This window comes from Patella vulgata, chromosome 2 (assembly GCF_932274485.2).
Source record: "Patella vulgata chromosome 2, xgPatVulg1.2, whole genome shotgun sequence".
NCBI lineage: Eukaryota > Metazoa > Mollusca > Gastropoda > Patellidae > Patella > Patella vulgata.
This window is the reverse complement of record NC_065880.2, coordinates 69901756-69923667: the sequence shown is the minus strand read 5'-3', so window position 1 is coordinate 69923667 and position 21912 is coordinate 69901756. Positions and strand designations below refer to the sequence as shown.

At 32.7% G+C, this 21912-nt stretch overlaps 1 protein-coding gene across 9 annotated transcripts in view; it reads right to left on the bottom strand.

Moving 5' to 3' along the window:
• Nucleotides 1–21912, bottom strand: part of LOC126809485 (rho GTPase-activating protein 44) — a 49609-nt gene that overhangs the window by 8802 nt on the left and 18895 nt on the right. For 7 of the 9 annotated variants that reach the window (XR_007674907.2, XM_050534099.2, XM_050534092.2 and 4 more), the window contains exons 2-17: nt 18034–18175; nt 16143–16225; nt 15405–15516; nt 13946–14022; nt 12127–12247; nt 11375–11443; nt 11009–11090; nt 10551–10678; nt 10222–10269; nt 9822–9885; nt 8971–9055; nt 8513–8587; nt 7951–8067; nt 6569–6648; nt 3552–4292; nt 266–464 (exon numbers count right to left, since the gene is read on the bottom strand). Coding sequence is in view for 8 of the 9 variants with exons in the window: in XM_050534099.2 (XP_050390056.2) it covers nt 266–464; nt 3552–4292; nt 6569–6648; nt 7951–8067; nt 8513–8587; nt 8971–9055; nt 9822–9885; nt 10222–10269; nt 10551–10678; nt 11009–11090; nt 11375–11443; nt 12127–12247; nt 13946–14022; nt 15405–15516; nt 16143–16225; nt 18034–18175 (2223 nt within the window). In the remaining variant the exon portion in view is untranslated. The remainder of the gene's footprint in view (nt 1–265; nt 465–3551; nt 4293–6568; nt 6649–7950; nt 8068–8512; nt 8588–8970; nt 9056–9821; nt 9886–10221; nt 10270–10550; nt 10679–11008; nt 11091–11374; nt 11444–12126; nt 12248–13945; nt 14023–15404; nt 15517–16142; nt 16226–18033; nt 18176–21912) is intronic. The other 2 variants (XM_050534098.2, XM_050534100.2) reach the window with 2 other exon arrangements.

Genomic DNA, 21912 nt, shown 5'->3' with positions numbered 1-21912 from the left:
TAATCCATGTGTGGAATTCAACCAATGATCAATTCTAATTGGTGTGTGGCATTCCACCAATGACAGATTAGAATTGGTTGTTGGCATTCAATCGATGATTGATTAGAATTGGTTGATGGCATTCAATCGATGATTGATTAGAATGGGTTAGAAAGAATTAATATTTCAGATTCAAAAACCATACAGACAGACCCACATGAGAGGTCACTAAGGTTATATAAACTCATGCTCACAACAAACGAACAAGCATGGATATGTTTCTTACCTCTGATTATCCTGACCGTAACTAACATCTATACCAGGTGAGACTGGACTTACAGGTCTATTTATACTGGGTGACACTGACAGATTATTAGACTGAATTGCCAGGGTACTATTTATTTCTAATGGTCGTTGATCGGCACGAGTTTGTGATGGACTCATACTCGGAGGTGTGTGTTCACCAACATTAGAAAAATCGAACTCTGAAATTAGAAAAACAGATTTATAAAAACAGTTTAATTAAGACAAATAATAGGAAAGTTTATTGGATTTAAAATGTGTAACAGATAATATGATTATACAGTGTACAAAATCTTCTACAAAAATATAAAAAAAACTGTTGTAAATTCTTAAATACTGTCTACAAAAAGCTATCAATATTAAACAAATATATATGGCAAATGATTAATTATACATTTTTATAGCTTATTTATAACAAATATAGCAGATTTACTTAGCTAAATGATATATAAAAGTATTACAGATAATACATAAACTATACAAAGATGCAGCAAACTAAACAGGACAGATACAACTGACAAGAAAATCTAATTAAAGCAACTACAATGCTCTACACTCGAATATATACATATATATGTACACATGTGCAAATTTTAAAATACTGTTTCAGCACCTAGTAAGTTATACCCACTTTTTAAAAAAAATGTTGTTTTTTTTTCAAATGGTACTAATATGGAACTATGATATTATGATATAAAACATGAATTTTGAAAATATACACTGCATCAGTGCTTTATCTTCAAGACTTGCCTGTCTTTGTATGTGACAAAACAAGCAGTTAATTGTAAACACTTATGGAAACAAACTATTTTACTTATAAATATTAGTTATAATACATGTTTTTTCTAATATGTAAATGTGATGATTTACATTTGGTGCTGTATATCCCAGTATTGTGTTCATGGTAAGAGATTCAAGAGCATGATTTATGAAAATGTCTGCTCCAAATAATAACAGTTTTTGTACAGGTGGTTGTTAATTATACAAATTTATTTGCTGATATCATTAACTAAATTTATTATAATAAAAATACAGAATGATAAAATGAATGTTAGTTAATGCTATCAATGATGATAAATAGTCGATCTATTCAGTTCTCATGTTAATGGTATAGAATGAGTATAAAGCTTATACTATAAATGCAGAGTTGGGAATCATTTGAATTTCTCTTTCTCGGTTATTAAATTATTTCACATCGATTTCGATCTCTATATGGCATATGTTTCAACCACATCCAGACAATGTTTATCATAAAATGGCTTATTAGAAATCTGAGAGTATTAAAGGACTCCTACATATCATTCATTACTGCATATTTATAAAAATCCCAATTGTATATGATTATGTTGATGTTTGGTATGTTCCGAAAGGGCTTGACACAAACATTAACAGATCAATGATGGATGATGATTAAACAGGATTACGAAGGTGCTACAAGTTCTTAAGAAGATAAATATAGATGACTTTTTATGCATATAAATGTACTTCAGCCAACCTAAAAATAAAACTAATTTTTTGATGGAACTAAACTAACAACAGACTGTCTTAATGCCATGATGAAATATTTTACATGATATAAGCTGCAGTGCACTCGTTTTATTTCGAGATCACAAGATCAAGATGTTTGAATACTGTATGTTGTCTTTCCTTCAAATGTAAAACTTAAGATTTTTATCATACAATTTCAATCATCTAACTTTTCATCTGATTCATTTTATTCAGTACATGAATTTTAAGATATGACTAAATGACTTTGCTGGCAGTTCTATTTCATTGTCTATTTGAATGCACTGTTGCTAGAGATCATAAATTTCAAATGAAAAATAATCTAGTTTGATGAAAGGTGATACATGAAACTGATATTAATCAGAGAAAATGAAGAACAATGATAAATGAAATAGAGTAAAACTGGAAATTATTTTTCTGGCCTTGAATAAATTAATATAATTTATTAGAATAACTTATATGATAAAACTATATAGATGAATGATTGGAAGAAGAATTCCTGCATTGTGAATCAAAATAATCAAAATCAGGTGTTTTGGGAGGAGTTAGCATACTCCACCTCGAGGAAAAACAACTTTCAATAATAGTAGCGATGATATAGACTTGGATGTCGATAGCCAAAACTACTTGACTGAAAATATACCCCATTTAAACAAATAGACCAGCTTAAATGTAATTTCCAGTTCTACAATATAATTGCAATGCAGAAACAATGGATAAAAATCATTAATAAGCTTAAATATAAAACAACAAAAACTCATATCACATCTGCAAGTGAAAAAAATGCTAAAAAAATGTTTTATTAAATAATCAAAAACAAAATCAATTCAAGCGATATTCTTTATTTCAGGGAATTTCAAAACTGTGATGGAGACATGCTGGAGCTTCTATTGGAACTATCCCATCATGCCAAAATCAGGATTAGAATCCTCTATGTTCCAGGCAAGCCCTCACAAGTTTTAAAAAGTTTCCCATGCAAAAAAAAAGTTAAATAATTAAAAATAAATTAAGAATTTAGTTTCCCCAAATAATTTAAAAGCAGAAAGAGCAAGAATCCTTGTTGGGAAGCAAGCAAAGGGGTGACAAAGGCGAAACAAACTGGTATGTGAAAAGCTACATGTAAATCCAGAAGAAAATCGACTCTACAATTTCGATTGGTTAAAATTCACAATGACAAAAGCTGGAAACAGGAAATAATAACGTAAATAAAGGAAATTAAAAAGGAAAACAAATAAAAATCCATACTGATTATAATTTTCTACAAATTTAGATTAAGTTTATTGGAAGTTGTAAAATGGAGGGATAACAACAATTTGTAAAACACGGTTTTAGGTTGGTCGTTCATTTTTAGTAATAAAACTAAATAAACAAATATGTTATTAATATCAGCAAAGCATTAATATCGTTCTTTGTTTTGTTTTCATTTTGTTTATTTCAAATTTTAATACTTTTTAATTTTGTCCAGTTTATCCTGTTCGGTTTTGTTTTAAATTTTTTTTTTTCTAATTTCACCTGAATTTTACTTACCTAAAGAATCTAATTTTTAAACTTACCTAAATTTGTGCATGAATCTTAATTTTTAAACTTTTTTGAAGTGCAACTAATCGCATCCCAATCACTTAACTTTTTTTTATCACTAAATCTAATACTAGAGTGTGAACAATTTACTCGCGGAGCTGAAGAGAGAGCAAGGAATTTTAAAGGCCCAATAACACCAAATGTTACCATAGCAATATCTACATCTACACCAGATTGTTTCTAACCTTTTTTGGATGTTAAGTTCGAAGGTGCCCCTTTGCTTTCTTCCGTGGTTTCCCCACTATTCTGGACACTGGTATCAGAAGGAGGAATAGGAGGAGTTGTGTCCCCTTTCCCTTGATTACTGGCACCGGTGGATTGAGTCGAGGGAGTATGATGGAACGTTTCATCCCTAACCGCCTGAACTTTGCTAAAATAATCTGACCATGAACCTGAACTGGAGCCTAACGACTGTAAAGCGGTAACAGTACTATAGACATCAGAATGGAAACTTTTGGCAACTTGTGCAGGCGGCACGGACCGAGAACGGGGCGAGCTACTCCCAGTCCGTGAATGATTAATGTTATTATATCTGATTGGTGATTGGTTAGCGCTGTGATTAGTCTGAGCACTAGAAAGATTTCTGCTGCGAGGAGATGAACTTTCACCTTCAGCTGCCGAGAGTGATTCATCCAATGAAATATTGTCACATAAAATGTTTGTGTCCAGGAAAATATCACTCGATTCACTAGCACTTCCAGAATTATGGCGTCCCTCAAGGAAACTACTTTGTGAACTTGTGCGACTGTTTTGCGATGGCACTTGATTATTATAAAAGTCAAGTCGACTATTTCGGATTGAGCTTTGTCGACTGATATCACTGGGAGGAGTTGATTGACTGTCTGTTTTATCTTGTGTAGAAATATTAACATTTTCTGTTGACATAGCTGGAGCTGTTCCTCGTAGAGTTTTTGCAAACTCTAGGTCTGAGTTTTGAAAAAAAAATGCATAAGTGAGTTAAAAGAAGGTGAGTTATTTGGAAACTTAAAAAAATAAAAGACCTTTGGGAATTAGAGTGATAACAGGGTTGAGATAACCGAGGGGAAGTCATTATAAAGTGCCTAATAAAGGGAACCTAAAAACTATTAAAAAATTTAGCTATTAAAACCTGCAACCCAATGACATATTATATAATGTAGAGATTCAGACATCAATAAAGATAGGTTGACAGGCAACTAAAGATATTCCTACAGCAGCTAAATCATCTGAGCTGTCCACAAACTGGTTGTTCCATTTGAAATTATTTTGCTAAACAGAAGTGAAACCTTTTTAATGATAAACATCAGTAAAGTGTTAACAAAATTCTACAATATGAACAAGGGAAAATAACTCTTGAAATAGTTTGTTGCTTTTGCACTCCCAATATGCTTCCTCATCATATGAATTGAAACATTGCAGAAGTTATTATCAGAAATTGCTCAAATTCAATAGAGTTAGATTGCTCTAATAATATAAACACAATATAGATTTCAAAAAGACCAGAAAATAACTGCAGCCTTTAGAATGTTTGCCAGTAATAGTGGACAAAGAACGGACATGCGTGACGGTAATAATGACCACATTTCCATTTGGGCATATAAAAATGAAAGTGAGGTGTTTTTACCTGTGTTCCAGTAGACCAAGCTTTAAATGGGTTCTGGCAGGATAAAGCACAGTAAAAATTTTGAAATAACAGTTTAACTGTTTCAGGAGCCAGTACATAATTTTTTTGCCTCAGCCTTTTTATAATATTTGAAGCTCTACATTACCTAACAATAATATTTGATGTAAAAAATACATGCAAATTTTCTCCTTAAATAAAGAACAATAAAACAAGATACCCCTTCTCCTTTTTGAAACCACAATTTTTGATTAATTTCTAATAATTGTAAACAGCAGCTTTATATAGCAATGAAAAGCTGTAAGCAAGTGATCTGACAGGATGTTGGAAGCGTGCTGCCATGTGCCGAAATGTTCAATATGATCTAATGCTCTATGTTTGACTGGCTGAGTAAACTTCAATATAAGTACTGCTTTATTATCATTCATAACATCTGAGTCAATGCAGCCCATCCAGCGCAATAATACATTTAGGCCAACTCAATTTAATTTCAAGTTATTCTGGATCTTGATGTATAAAAAAAACTTTCTCTTGAGTATCGTGTACAAGGTTTTGTATCCCTCCAAAATAGCAAGTAAAATCAGTGCTTTGTTCACGAAAACAAAAATTCAAATTGGTGTGTCTTTATAAATGTATTTCTAATTGGCTGAGGTTACTCTATATTTTGTGACGGGTTATGGTATGGTATTCAGATATTATGAAATATAATAATTTACAGTGGTGAGAATCATCTTATATCACCATCTAATGTATTCATGGAATGAAAGGAACGATACATTTATGAATAGATTATTTTCTATTTAAATAAATTCAAAAGTATTAAATTATATAGAATGATAATACATATCATATTATTTACCCACTTGAAAGGGGGGAGTATTTCCATTAATATCAGAACAAGATACTTATTGAAAAATATGGAAATATGAATAGATTATTAACGTATGATGATTATATATTTATCAAATAAACAAAGATAACAGCAATCATTATATTGTATCAGAGTACTATACAGTATAAATTTGTTGTTACCAGAAAAAAATAATATATGTAATAGAAATGAACAAATGTTAATATTGAATATACATCTACAATCTCAAACTTTATGTTACTTTTAAAAACTACCCCAAACAGCCTTAACTAGGGCTCCTTCAACTCCCCTGCCACAAACTAGTAAGTGGTTTTATAATATGGAAAGCTACACAAATCTCAGGCGGTTTGAGGCTAAGGAACAGCAGTTTTGGTCTGTCTGGGGATGTACTGGTATTAATATATCACCTTTCTCTAATTTTCTTCAAGGAACTGGGGGTAGTCAATATTTACATGAACCAAGTTCTAAACGGTTAAATAAATTGATAAATTCCATTGGCCTAAGGTTAGGACCATCATCTGATTCTGAGAAAACAGACAATACAACAATTGATATTAATTTAACTGGTACCACCACCCAGATGTTGCTGGCCTAAAATATTTTCAAATCAGACTGTGAGATTGTAGATAAGGTCTTGTACATGATAAAAATATTGATCAACTTATTCCATATATGATAAACATGTTAATACAAAAAACGATAAAAGTGAAAGTGAATATATTGTGTCCTACCTCCAGGGAAGAAAAAATCAGCATTACTAAGAATAGCATCTATTATGGTACTTAAAGATCCTGTTGTTAACATATTAGGTCTGTAATAGAGATAAATAAAATAGAAACAAGTTCCAACAGGAACATCTCCATCAAGTTGTGATCCTGAACAGATGATTCCAGTCACAAACAAGCTGTTCACAAAAAGAGAAGATAATGCAAGTGTGGTAAAAACCAGATGATCAGTAAAAATATATTCGCTCAATGTTAAGAATATATGGGTACATAATTTGATCTGTCTTATATATTAGCAAGAGAGAGAGAAAAATGAGGTTTAACGTCCACCCACGACATAAACTTGGTCATTCATATGGGACTACATATGGGTCAATTTTATTTCAAATTAGCTAGTGCATAGAGGTCTTCTGCAGTGAGAGGAAACCTGCAGGATTGGACAGGTGCCCCTACTACTTGCCACGGACAAGCTGGGAATCAAAAACCAAGCCAGCTGACTGAATGACAAACCTTTTGATCTAAAGCGCACACATTAGATGATTCGGCCACCCAACCACCTTGTCTCATTAGCCAATTCTGGAGTGGGGAGGAGACAATGGACAAAGAATCAAGGCTTTCACTTCAAAATATTGCTAGCTGGTCAATTTTTGATCTTGGATTAGCAAGATGTTTTTTTCAAAGAATATAAAATTATTAGTCTAATTTGATATATTCTTACAAATCAAAACTATAAATTCTACTTAATTTTGTTCAAAGGTTAAATTCTTTGAAGATGTAATTTCCTGGTAGGTCAAATGACTGACAGACAAGTTCTTCAGTTGATTAATTTCACTGGCAATCAGTGAAACAAGATACCTATTATGCATCGCGGAGCTATGGTGGCTAAGTAAGTAAGACGCTGGCTAGCTTGTCTGGAGGTGGCGGGTCTGATCCTGGTGTTGACCGGGAAAGTTTATCGGGATTTTCCAGCATGGTTTCCCCTTGTCAGTGGTGCAGGACGGAGGGCCTGACAAGGACAGCTGTCTAGTCATTCAGATAGGACCAAAAACATGTCTTTTGGCATACACGTAAAAGATCCCTTGGCAGGGATATAAGAGAAGGCCGTAGTGCCACTGTCCGGGAAAAATTTCCCTCCCAGCACACCATATGGCATAAGCCCATCTTCATAAGCCCAATCGGAGCAGAACAGTAGGACGTTAAACTCTTATTTCATTTCATTTGTTATGCATGACTCCTTGTCAACTGTTTATTATAACAATATGATAAGATTCTTGAAGCATTTATTTGTTGTGTTATACATGTATATGAATGTATATGGGATAAAGCTTTATGTTTTTACTGTGATTACAGGAGAACATATAGCAGATGAGAAATATTTGTATACTTACGCATTTTCTCCTGGTGACCAAAGCAGATTAGGAGCAATAACTATGGCTATATTACCCGCACTCATTTTATTTTTATCACTATTTTTTGCTAATTTATCTAAGAATTTTATTAAATATCTGAAATCAAAAACAAAAAGATAATCAGGATCAAACAATTTTTATCTATAAAAAAGTCTAGGACCGGTACTCAGACTGTCAAATATCAATTGCGATTGAAATATAATTTTTGGCGATGACTTTTCTGAAGAAAGTTTTCAAAAAATTAAGTAGTCTTGGAAAGGGTAGATCTAGATCTCTTATGGATGAATGGAAATTCTCTAATCTTCGGAAGAGCTGTAAAATAATTGCTATTTGTAAAAAAGAGAAGAATTTGTAACTATTGTATTTATCGTGTAAATAATTAGTTGTGGGCTGACCTGGGGTTTATCTATCCCCTGGTTGGTTTTAAGTTAATTTATTGATGACATCAATGTTGGTAGAGATACTAACAAATGTTTCAGACATCAGATAAACATACGCTTAATGACATTCATCTTATTAGAATTTCAATGGGAGTACTTACCTAAAATTATTATAGTTAATACGCGGTAAGGTATCCACTACTTTTTTTAATGCTGGATGAAGTTTATCTTTTGGTCTGTAAGAAAGGAATTGACAGTACATTTATTACCAATTACATGATACTTTCAAGGCATAAAATTTACGGATTAATATTTCATCAACAGTTGTCAAGCTTTTGAAGCTGAGTAAACAATTTTTAGTGTTCAAGACAAATCTTAACAACAATAAACAGAATGGGCATGGCCATTTTAAATTGAGGTACTTTTAACTTTCTATGATTACATGTTTGATATAAAGAGGAGAATATTGCCTAAACAGCAGTGTTTTCATTTACTCAGTACTTTAAAATTTCTTTTCAGCAAAACTCCACCTGCCAAGGGATCATTGCTGTGTACTTTCTTGCCAGCATCATAGCCAGACTGAATATTAATTTCTACAAATACTGAATATTGAACTTACAATGAAGCAGCTTCCATAAAATCTGAATATAACTGATATGTTAATAAAGGTTCCGGTAATTCTCTCAGATATTGTTTTAATGCCCCTAAAAGATAAAAGATAGGAGGTTGTCACACATTCATGTTAAATAGATACACAGCTATGTATAAGTTCTTTATTGCACATATCACATATCATCATATCGTACATCAGTACATAGTAAACTCCATGGAACACCTGCTATATCGTATGCATGTCATACTAATTGTTCAGTCCTTATCAACGTGTACAAGATCTCCAGCATGCAGGGAGATGTTCCAGCAGCTTCTCAATATCACATGACCTGTAGGCTAGCAGACGACATAAGTTACATTCGACAACACAATGATTCTTTAGGTAAATAAAAAGTAGAATCATTACTATAGATATCAAAACATCCCTGCAGTGCTGACAAGATTGTACAACATAATCAAGGGCTATAACTTTAGTAGTAATTATCAGAAATTTCTGTAACTTATTCTTTGCAATAATTGAAACAAATGATAACCTTTTGCTGTTAAAACATTTTAAACATCCTACAAAGTAAGCAAAGGCCATAATCCTAGAAGTAATTAATGGAAATGTTTAAAATTCAATAAAATCATCTGTTTCACTAATATACACAAATGTCAAGCAGATTAAAAGATTACTATTGTTGCTATCATGAGTGTTCACAAGATTCTACAAAGTGAGTTATGACATTAAATCTAGAAGCTATTAACAATTTTTGTTAATACATCAAGCAGAAGTGGAACAATGCAATATAACTCTTTTTTTAACAAATTTGGAAAAAATTACTTCTTTCTAAAGATCGTCCATTAAATATATATTACCTGCTACAGTATGTGGGTCATGTCTAAACTCTTCCATATCTACAATATTAGCATCAAAACAGGCCTAAAATAATACAAACAAAATATCATTACTTTTGGTATCAAAACATGCTAAAACAATCTAAACAAAATATCATCACTTTTAGAATCAAAATAGGCCTATAATCTCTACCTAATTGTATTTGTACCGCAGAGCCCCTGATTAGTTCCTTGATGCCCTATTTTGGCTATGCTGGGGTAAATTTAGAAACCCTAGTCTTTGCATAGTTGGACATTATGCTTATCTCTTTTCAACTACTGAATGGAAATACATCAGTGTTTTCTACTGCTAAATGAAAATCATTTATGAAATGAACTCTTAAACTCTATCTCACCAGTATGATCATCTATCATCACTTACTTTTAATTTCTTTAGTTTGGAGGATGCTCCACCTATTCTAAATAAACCCTGAAAAACAGCAAAATACATGTGAATATAGTTTTGAAATCCTTCATTCATTCATTCATTCATTCAGTCATTTCCTAGTACAGATGTGTTTCAATGGCATTTAGTAATTGAACAGTAATTGTATCCCATAGAATTGTGACCTGTGTATCTTTATACTTTATTTCTAGTTTAATAATAAATCATCATTTAATTTTTATTCTTCAAAATTATGATCTAATTCTATTTGGGGTGCAAATAGTTTATTTGTTATTCTTAAAGAAATGTGAGTATATTTTGTTTACCTCTTCATCCATACCAGTTAATAATAAAGTCATAACACAAGCTTCTAAAACTACAGCTATATCACGACCAGTAACACGTAGATGTTCTTCTAATGGATGACCAAACACTGGCTTGGTTGGATTATTTTCTGTGTAAATATAACATATATTAAACAAGTGTATACAACATATTGATATTAATATCTTCTTTATCTTTCTTATTTAGTCTACTTAAAATTATATCAACATTTCAATACATTTCATTTTACAGTAGTTAACTTAAACTTGGTCTGAAGACATCTCTGTATAAGGCGCCTTCAGTTATGCACAGGTTGTGATTGGTTGACTCCAGATCAACCTACTAATCAAAATCTATGAAACAGTCATGAAATCTCTTGAAAGGCTTTGATAATTAAGACATTCTGTTGATTGTCTAAAATAAGAATATAATGACAAAAGAAATATTTAAAATTATTTACCTATTGCATGTTGCATTCTAGGGATTACCACTTGAATAGCTTCTAAAGCTTTTTTATGATACGCTGCCTGAGCTTCTACTAACTGAAAACCAATAAATACAAGATTCAAATTGGTCATTCTGAGATTAAAACATCATCTTCTGAAAGCCTGTTCTTTTCTGTATTACACATTTATTATAACTAATCATATCACAGTCAAAAACAAAATGTTATCCTTGTATTGCAGTAAATATATTCTGGTCATCTTTGTCCATCAAAAGAATTAACGAGAATTTTAAAAAAATATATATTTAGAAAAATATATTGTTGAATTATAAATAAACACATACCAGGTACATACCAACACCCATACAAAACAATACTCACAGCTAACAGTTTTTGACTATGTTCTGTTTCTTTAGCAATAAAATTTGACATCTCAACCGCTAGACTGTCCTGTAATAAAAACAATATCTTTGTACAGTATCAGGAATTTATTAATTACAGTTTTGCATAATGCAAATATTCTTACCGAAAATAATTAAATCAATAAATTTGAGATTCTAAATAGCAGGAGGAGAAATAATGATGAGGAGATAACTCTGTCAATTTCACCGTAATTCCATATTATCTCCCCTTAGACCACATTCTTGAATAATTGTTTCCATTAGATTGATTCACTGATGATTTAATTGAATGACACTCCAATACAAACAAACTATTTTTTTTTTTAAAAAAGACACCCAAATAGATTTGAACCCAATACATCTTGTCACCTGACATTTAGAACTTTAAAGCAATTGATGAGAAATTACATTGATTCACTAATTACACTAATTACACTGAAATGGCAATTCAATACTATAATCTTTGAGTGGCATTTAGCGATCGAGAAACACATTAACTGAACACAGTTTTTATGGGAAACAATCACGTTTGGACAAGAATCCTCTTATCGTTATCATTATAAAGTGATTTTTTCCCATAAAAACTGTGTTCTGTTAATTCAATACTAACAAACTAATTTCCCCACCACCTACACAAGAAAGGGCACCCAAGTAGATTTGAACATGATGCATCTAGGCAACTGACATTTAGAACTGGAAAGCAATTGTTGAGAAATAAATAAATGTACGTACCTTGACATGTTCTACTTTAGCTGATGCTTCTTCATATTCTTCTTTTATAACATCAGCTTTAGCAGCTGCTGAGGCTATATTTGTACCTGGTACATGTGACTGTCTGACAGCAGTTGTTAATCTGTATAATATATAATGGTACATATAAAATACTGTATTTTTCGGTGTATTAGGCGCATGTGTAGAGGTGTTTCAGGAAAAAATAAAAGTGCATGGTTTAGGCGCACCCTTCTCCAACGCTTGTAGAACACGTGTCATACCATACGTGAGTCAAATACACCTGCAATCTCCAGTAACTGGGCCACACTCTATTGTTTATAGTTATAATAATTACAGATATTTAGCTGTATCAATTTTTATATATATTTTATTATGAAATAACAAATTCTATATACTTTTTCTGAATTGTATAAGACTTTATATTAATTATAACTTTCAATTGCATTGTTTCATAACTTAAATGGTAATTCTGGCGCTTGTACGGTAGACAAATTGTCGTTAAAGTCCCGCCCACAACAAACATCGCCGTCTATTACATCCTGTTAAAGGACAATATTGGTGTCAGTCATTATCACATATGTGACAGAACTAATTAAACACGTTCCAAATATAATTTTAACACAGAGATCATTGCTACGATAGCTGAGTACACGTTCCAAATATAATTTTAACACAGAGATCATTGCTATGATAGCTGAGTAATACAGGTTTCCTGAATCGGAAGTGACGAACGGCAAAGGAAAACACGAGTCATCCCTCTATATAACTGACTGAAGTGACGAGTGATAACAGATACATGGGCGAATTTCTGCTCACTAATAATTCCTTCCAAGACCAAAAGTTGTTGTGTGAGACTGTGAGAGGATCCAAGAATAGACAACCTGGGATAATTAATGTTTTCTAAAAATGAAAGAACCAGTTCCATGTATTGTTAATCAATCATATAAGCCTATACAACCAGTTTTATGATACAGATTATACCATATCATTTAATTGAAGCTGATATTTTGCTCAATATGATATCAGGTTACATGAGATACAATGTGACAATATAATAATCCATAAAAGATGATTTATCACACACTGAAACATCAAAGACAACTTCTAACTCATACAATAAATCTAATACACAGTCGATATTTGTTATCTTTTCTTGGAAACAAAGGCCACACCAATTTGACGTTTTGATCCTCAGGAAGACCTATTAAAATTTGCTTCTTAATCTTATTTCATGAGAGAAAAAAAAGTTTTTAGTACCATATATTTTCAAGTTTTTAAATTTGAAACAAATAATGGATTTTTCTTTATCAAGGCCCAGAAGAACCTACAATTAATTTGGTTGGCCTATGCCATGAACTTAAAGAAAGGGATAAATTTTGGAAGCTGTTTTATTTTAATAAATGTAGGTCTTCCAAAGCACAGCATTCCCAATTCAGATATCAGACTTTTTACATCAATCACAGCAACATTTCGCAAAGAACATGACTGGCGCTGAGGTCAGAGCTGTGCATCAAAGGGAGTGTGTTTAAGAAAAGTACTTGAGGAAATTTTGTACTGCTAGACAGTTTTACAGTATAAAACTAAACTTTATCCTAGGAAGAATGTGACTTGCACATAGAACCACTTAATAAAGGAATATTCATGCCTATAGAAGAACAGTAAGTAATAAAATGGAATATAAGTTTGTCTTGTCTTTGGTTGTCAAAGATTATTAAACAGTGTCATTCACACTACCATTTTTATCGATGACCAAAATTTACGATACCGATAGGATATTGTCAAGAGAGGCATGTAAAATATTATGCCTTTTGAATCTTACCTTCCTTTAGCTGAATCCATATCTAAAGTAGTTTTTGTTAAATGTTTTCTGGCCTTCATTATAGCTGGTATATCATTCTATAATATACAAAACATTAATCAATTATTTACTGTTTAAAACAGAATGAAATGCAATATGGTTTAATTAATGTCCTGTGGTTGTACACCAACTGGTCTAATGAGGATTGTTATATGCAGCTGTACAGCATGCTGTGAGGGAAATTTTTCTGGACAGCAGATTTTTTAGCTGTTTTTCCTCAAATTTAATGGTCAACAGGAGTTACCTTGGGTTTTCGTCCCAACTCTGTCATGGGGAAAGCAGGTTAGAAAACCCTGAGGAACTTTCTCGGTTGACACAAGAACTTTTTGATTAGAGGCAAGTGCCATATTCTTTGATCCATCGTGACAGTGCAGCTTTCAGACTACAATGTAACTTTAAATGAAGTCAACTTAAGCTACAGTCATTACAAATGTGAATATGCTACAAAACACCATTTTTCTCTGATGATGAAATGAGCCTGTATTAAGATAGCTATAAACAGCTCTCTTATTCTTAATGATACATCATAAGAGCTAAATCTGCCTATTGTGCCCTATTGCAAGTCTCTACATGTATTTTGGCTTCAAATGTTACACAAACTATTATTTAGACATTTATTGACTATGACAAGCCCATGATCAACTCTCTAGACCATTGAGATTTAAGTTGATTAATTTGTCCACTAGATTAAAAAAAATTAACTTAAAAAAAATAGATAATTGAGCCTAAGTCATGTTTGTCCAGTACCATTGCTATGATAATAAACAATCTGTGCTACATCTTCAAATAGTCATAAATTGGCTCTGATTCAGAATAAAGTAATTTGAATGAAATTTTCAATATGTTCATGCTTTCATTATCTATTAATTTTTGAACTATATAGTTCTTTATCTAAATCTTACATTGCAACTTTAAGCCAACCTGTTCAGATGGCAAAATAAAGGCTCTATGCAGGATTTTAGCGCTATAGAATCCCTTGCCAACTACAATATTGTGAAAGTTGTATCTCTTTAAGGAATATCAGTCCAAATATAAATATGTTTCAATTCTACTCAGTATTTATCAAGATATGACGAATCTATGCTGCTCTCTAGCAAGCCAAGAGATTATCTAGCGTTGGTATTGTGATTTGTTTTCTTCATTTAATGTTATTGAGAAATAAGCTTGGTAATGAACAGGTACATTTCAAACATAATATCTTTATCACCTTCAGACAACAGACTTACTTCTTCAATGGATGTATAATTTTAATTTTACAGATAATAAAACTATAATTTTTATCCATTATAAAAACAATAACCAACCCTCATCTGAGTCATCTCTCTTCAAATATATATAAATACAATAGATATGGTGTTTAAACATCAATCCAATATTTATTAATCAGATGTATTCAGTAATAATTTCTCCTTTAACTTACATCAAATATGGCTTGTAAAGGTCCTAAAACTTCTTTTTCTACATTTATCTCGTACTGGAGCTGTTCTCGAGCTAATATATTCTGAGCCTCTCCACATAATTGACATATTAAACTGTGAAAGAGACAATAAAACAACATATTTATATAATTAAAGATGACATTAAGCACTACTATTTGTGTAATAAATAAACCATATTGTTTTTCATTCCGTAGCCAACATGTCCTGGGTCCACAAATCGCTTTAGATTTTATTATGCTATTGATTTCAGTATTGAACACATGACTCAGTGTACTTATTTACATTGAGAAAAGCTGAGTTCCTTTGCCATTCCTTCTATAAATAAATCAAGTAGTATTTTTTGTACTCCAGAAGACAGATTCTATTCCATTCATGTTCTTTTTTCACATTGTTTGGAGAGAGAATCCATTGCATAGAAAATATAAACAAGCCAGCACAATCTATATGTGTTTATTAAAATATGTCCTTGGCCCTCAAGCTTGGACAGTATCAAAAATTGCTATTTTGGTTTTGTATTCTTAATAAATGTTTGAAATAAAATTGAGTACATTTTAGCATGAAAGAAATTAGATGTTATCTGAAAAAAGCATGACCGTACTCATTGACCTTGAGAGTATGTGTGAGATTTGAACTAACCATACATATCCTTAATTCCATTGATTATAACCCAATATTAATTACTGATTCAATCTATTGTTAATTAATTATTTATAACTTACCCTAGAACAGATTCTGTACCTGTACCTAGTAACGTTGAGGATTCTATTAATGTATGAGCTAAAGATGTCTCTGGTAATTTTTTCTGAAAAATTGATGACGAATATTAATAATAATATAACCTGCTACAGAGAAGGAAGGACACTGTAGATTAATGCCATTTAATGGGTTATTTTTTAAATTTTAAAAGTATCAATAACCTGGGAACAACATCTGACAATGTCAGGTATAAATTCAGATACTGTCAGACACAATTCCTCTGATTTCTGTCTGTCAGGCACAGATTTTTCTCTCTTCGGTTTTTAAAGCCATGAATGTCTGTCAAGAAGCTAAACATATCAGGAACAAGTGTAATTTCCTGGCCTGGCATTCTATAAATCTAAACATCAAACTATATGTGTTCACTGACTAACATTTCATAAATCTGGTCATAAAACATAATTAGTCAATCCTGTATTTAGGGGGAAATCAAAGGAAGAAAGAAACCAAGATGGCAGATTGCCAGTGACCCCCATATATACAGCTGATTGGTTTCTACATATATTTCTTCCAAGTACTAATGTTTATGGGCTTTTTAAGTTCTTTGTACCATCAACATAAACACTGTGGATAAATTTCAAGAAACTATCGGACGATAATTTAAGCCTCTAAATCATCCACAAGATTTTTTAAAGTGATGAAAGCAGGCTTCTTAATCTATTTTGATTGAGTCAAGAGATCAAGGTAGGAAATAGGGTAATTATCAGCTTCCATTCCCTTTAATATAACTAGACTTCAACAAAAATAATTCTTGGTAATTTAGTGCTATGTAGAATGTCGTATTCTGAATAGCTAATATGTGTGATTACCACAAAAAATAACGACAAATAAGTACACTCGCTGAAAATTTTCCACACTTAATTTACGTACCAATTAATATTCCTGAATAAATGACTGTCTTCGGTTATTTCAAAGCCCATAACCCTGACATTATTATCAGAAAAATCAAAGGCTTCTTCGTCTCATGAACATAAACACTATATAAATTTTCAGCCATTAAACTAGTGTGTCAATTAAGTAATTGTAGATGACGAATGGACAGACAGAAATGCAGGGGTGACAACACTATTTGATCAATGTGTGGTATAAAATTGTCTTTCACTTGAGGGAATTGTATAAAACAAGTGGTCAAATAAGTTACATTCACTTTATCACCATCAACACCATCAGTGCTTTTCTGTGTCAAACAAGCAATGTCATTAATTCTTTTACAGAGAAACAAAACAACATATGTGAGAACCCTTGCCTCTTGGCATTCGACCAGCGTCACGCCATTAACAATACTTAACAATAACAATATATTAATATTATATTTTGCATGCATTATCAGTTTCTGATATTTTTACTTAAGTTAGTTATATATAAATATACAAAGTTTTTTTTTTGTTACCAATTTCCTAAACTCAGATATCCCCAAAATGAGCACTGACTTTGACCCAAATCGCGGGGGATCACGTGGCTAAGTGGGTAAGACGTTGGATCGCTAGCCTGGAGGTCGGGTGTTCGTTCCCTGAATTGGCCGAGAAAGCTCATTCAGATTTTCCGGCGTGGTTTCCCCTTGTCAGTGATGCAGGATGGAGGGACTGACAAGGACAGCTGTCTAGTCGTTCGGATGGGACGAAAAACCAAGGTCCCGTGTACACATTGGCGTGCACGTAAAAGATCCCTTGGCAGTTGGAATTTGATATAAGAGTAGGCCGTAGCGCTACTGCCCGGGCAAAATTTCCCTCATAGCACACTGTATGACGCATGCCCGTCTTCATTAGCCCAGGTTAGGAGCAAAACAGTAGGACGTTAAACCCCAATTTCATCATCAAGGTTTATTAATTATATATGTAAATGAGAAATACTTACTAAACGTTTTTCTATATTTTCTCCTTGTGCCTGTAAACTTGAGCCTAGTTTTTTATTGATATTCGAACAAACTTGTTTAACTGTTTCTACTCTCTTCTCGATAGCCAATAAATCTTCAGATAAAACTTCTGACTTCTCTGATCTGAAATAAATTAAAATTCAGTTGAAAAAAGATACACAGTCTGTAATCAAATACTGATCAGATAAACCTGAGATTAAAATCAAGAAAAGGTGCCAGGCAATGAAACATATCCCCACAGGAGGTACATATAAGTCGCATATTTCTAATTTTTTAGGTATTGAGAGCATTTACAAGCCACTAAATTCTGATCAAGAGTAACATTCCATACATTAATTATCTGAAATAATCAAAATTTTATTGGCTTCTAGCCTAGTTCTTCCAAGTTTTAATATTTATTATACAAAACATGTACCATTAATCAGACGATAACCCTGACAGTAATTACAAGAAATGGTTGAAAATCAAATGGCTTCTTTGTATCATCAACATCAGTTAACACATTGGATACAGTTCACATCAATTGAAAGATAACCTTCAGACTGATGAAACTCTGATCGTCATTATCAGATATAGTTTCTTCGTCTCATAAACATAAATACTATATATAATCAATTACAAGACAATCAGATGACAACTTTAGCCTCTAGAGTGCCCATAACATTTTCAAATTAATAAAGAGCAAAACTCTGACAGTAACTATCAGGAATCGTGGAAAATCAATAGGATTCTTTATCACAACAACATAAATATAAAGTCAATAGGATGATACATTGTATCTTTAGCCTCTGGAGTTTCCACAAGGTATTGTTTATGTTCCACAAGGTATGGTTTATGATGCATAGACGGACAGGGTGTATACAAATCTATAGGATTCTTTATCTGATCAACAGAAACATAAAGTTTCAAGTCAATTGGATGATAACTTTAGCCTCTAAGTGTCCACAGGGTACCGGGGACCATGAACGGAGAGATAAGGTGTATACAAATCTAAATAATCATCTCAGTACATGTGTATCATACAATGTAGTTCAATTCAATATTATTTGATTTCCATTAATGGGTATGTTTGTTTAAAAGGATCAGGTTTCTTTGAATTGGGTTAAAAAACAAAATTGTCAATTTTATTGTTGATTTGCTTTGTGAGTTTGCAGTCTATCGTCATTAAAAATTTTACATCTTTATACCGGTATAAAGGCAAAGCTGAAACATAACTGATTTTCTGTTTCACTATTAAAGGACCGTTGCAAAATTTCAACATTTGTGTCCAAACGAGGATCACGCAGAATTGAGTGGATAAATTGAACGATACTGCAGATGTTTTTGAATAATAAACGGAGATATGTCAACATTTCCTTACTCCGTCTACGCAGATTAGCATGTGGGTGTTTGGTTGTGTTAAGAACAATCAGTGGGTTAATTGTTTGGACGCAAGCGTTGAAATCTTGAGACAGTCCCTAACCAAAATTAAACTAAAATCAGTAAACAAGCCCACTTCTTCATAAATGATAAATAAAAACAACCATGTATACGTGAATTTTACATGTGCCAATATGCCAGGGAGTATTCAACAAAAACTTTAATTCTGGTGTATTTTTGTTTGAATTAATAAAATTATAAGGGAATAGATCAAGATATTACTTATCCCGTAACATTAATAACTCCTATATACATATCAACTCTTAACATATTGATCACATATTGTCTACACCATCAAATACAAAAAAAAAACTCTCCTAAGGCAGTTTCTCTACAAAATGTCCCACTGAGACATTCGTTGCATAAAGGTTAAATGTCAAGGAGGAACTATCTTTATCTATGGGTGTATATTGGTGGTACTTTTTTGTTAAAATGAGGAAATTTTGTGAGAAGGATGAGTCACTGGTAACCACAGGGTATAGATCACCACTGATAAGTGTCACTTTTATTCTATTTTATATAAAACCAGCTGTGTTAACCTGTTGCACAGGGGAGCCCTGGTGGCTGTGTGAGTAAGACGCTGGCTCGCTAGCCTTGAGGTCTCAGGTTCCTCACGATGTTGGCCAAAAAAGTTCCTTGTCAGCGGTTCAGGACAGGGGGAGTCCTGAAAAAGACAGCTGTCTAGTCTTTTGGATGGGACGGAAATCTAAGGTCGCATGTACACATTGGTGTACACGTTAAAGTTGAAATTTGATATAAGAGTAGGTCGTAGCGCCACTGTCCAAACAAAATTTCCCTCATAGCACACTACATGGCGTATGCACGTCTTCGTTAGCACAGTCGGTGCAGAAAAGTAGAACGTTAAACCCCATTTCATTTAATTTATCTCCATTTTTGTAACATCCATAATAATGCATTATTTGTCAATTTCATCATATAATACCATACCAGATACAAAATAAATAGTACCAATAAATTTCTTGTAAATACTGCTTACTATAAAGTTATTTTAAAATTAGTAAGTTGAACCGTTTGGTTTCCTGAAGCGAACAAATAATCCAACAAACAAACGTTTTCTATAGTTTCATTACCCAGTGAGTGTCTTGTACAGTTTTGTCAGAAAACTAAAATCAATACATGACAGCTCGTTTGTAAACTATAACTGGTTGGAATGAAAACTGCCATACATGTATGATGTGGTGACACTTTTTTAATTACAGCTTAAATATCTATGAAAGACTATATTAAGATTATGCTGTTTGGCATCATTTGTTGACACTGACCAGTTAAGGCATAATGTGTTACTTTTATATTTTGACAGAACACAATATTATAAATACAACATTTTTTATAAATACAACATTTCAATATCATAATCTGAGCAGGGGCGAGGTGACCGATGATTTTGCATTTGGAATAAGATCCCATCCTGGCCCTAAAAAAAAACCCAGTATTTTTATGTGAGTGGGGGGGAGGGGGTGGGGTGGCAGTCTCTCTCAGTGCCACCGAGTAATATTGGGCTGTGTGGAACATGCTAGAGTCGATTTGTAGCATATCTGACCCACAGTATATGTTTGACACTGGTTGAGCCCTATGATTATCATTATGAGCATTGAAACTGTGTTAATTTTTTCCATATGCGAGGGGCGCAAAAACTCAACTCAAAACCATGACGCAAAGCTTGTCATTGCGTCCCTCTCACTTAATCCCTGAATCTCAGCCAAATTAGGGCTATGGAAAATAGCTAAATCTACTAGACCAACAAGGTGCGGATGTTAACTGTATCATGTATTATTACATTCATTCATATTACATCTGGTGTAATATAAGACAGAGTAGTACTACACTTACTTTATTCTATTAGACAAGGGTGTGTCCTAGTTATAACTAACTGGCCTACACAAATATTCATTATAACACTTAACAGCGTGTTAGGATATGTCTCATCTTTGTTCAACAGATCAACTTACATATTAAACAATTTAACTATTGTTTAGTAAATAGACAACCCAATATTCTATAAATATAACAGAAATGAAATAGGGTTTACCTTTCTGCACCAGTCAGGTTAATAAAGACGGGCTTATAACCAATTTAATTAAAATGTAGGTCTATATTTCGTTTCGTTTTTTATACTTTCGATGGGCTACACTGTAACACTACATGTAGATCTAACAAGTTATAGTGGGAGTTCACGTTCTATGACGTCAGGTACCAAGCAAGCGACATTTGACCTGATTACGACAGTCATTCGATTAACCAATTAGTGACCGCCATGTATTTTTTATCTACTTTTGCTTTGTTTTGATTTCTATTGCCGCTAATGTCTACCCACAGTTCCGCGCAAAAAAGGTCAAACGCTCGATTCGACAGACCATTTGATTGGCTGACCCCTCATTTCAAGCAGAACACGAGTTAAATAACAACGCTTCCATATCAAG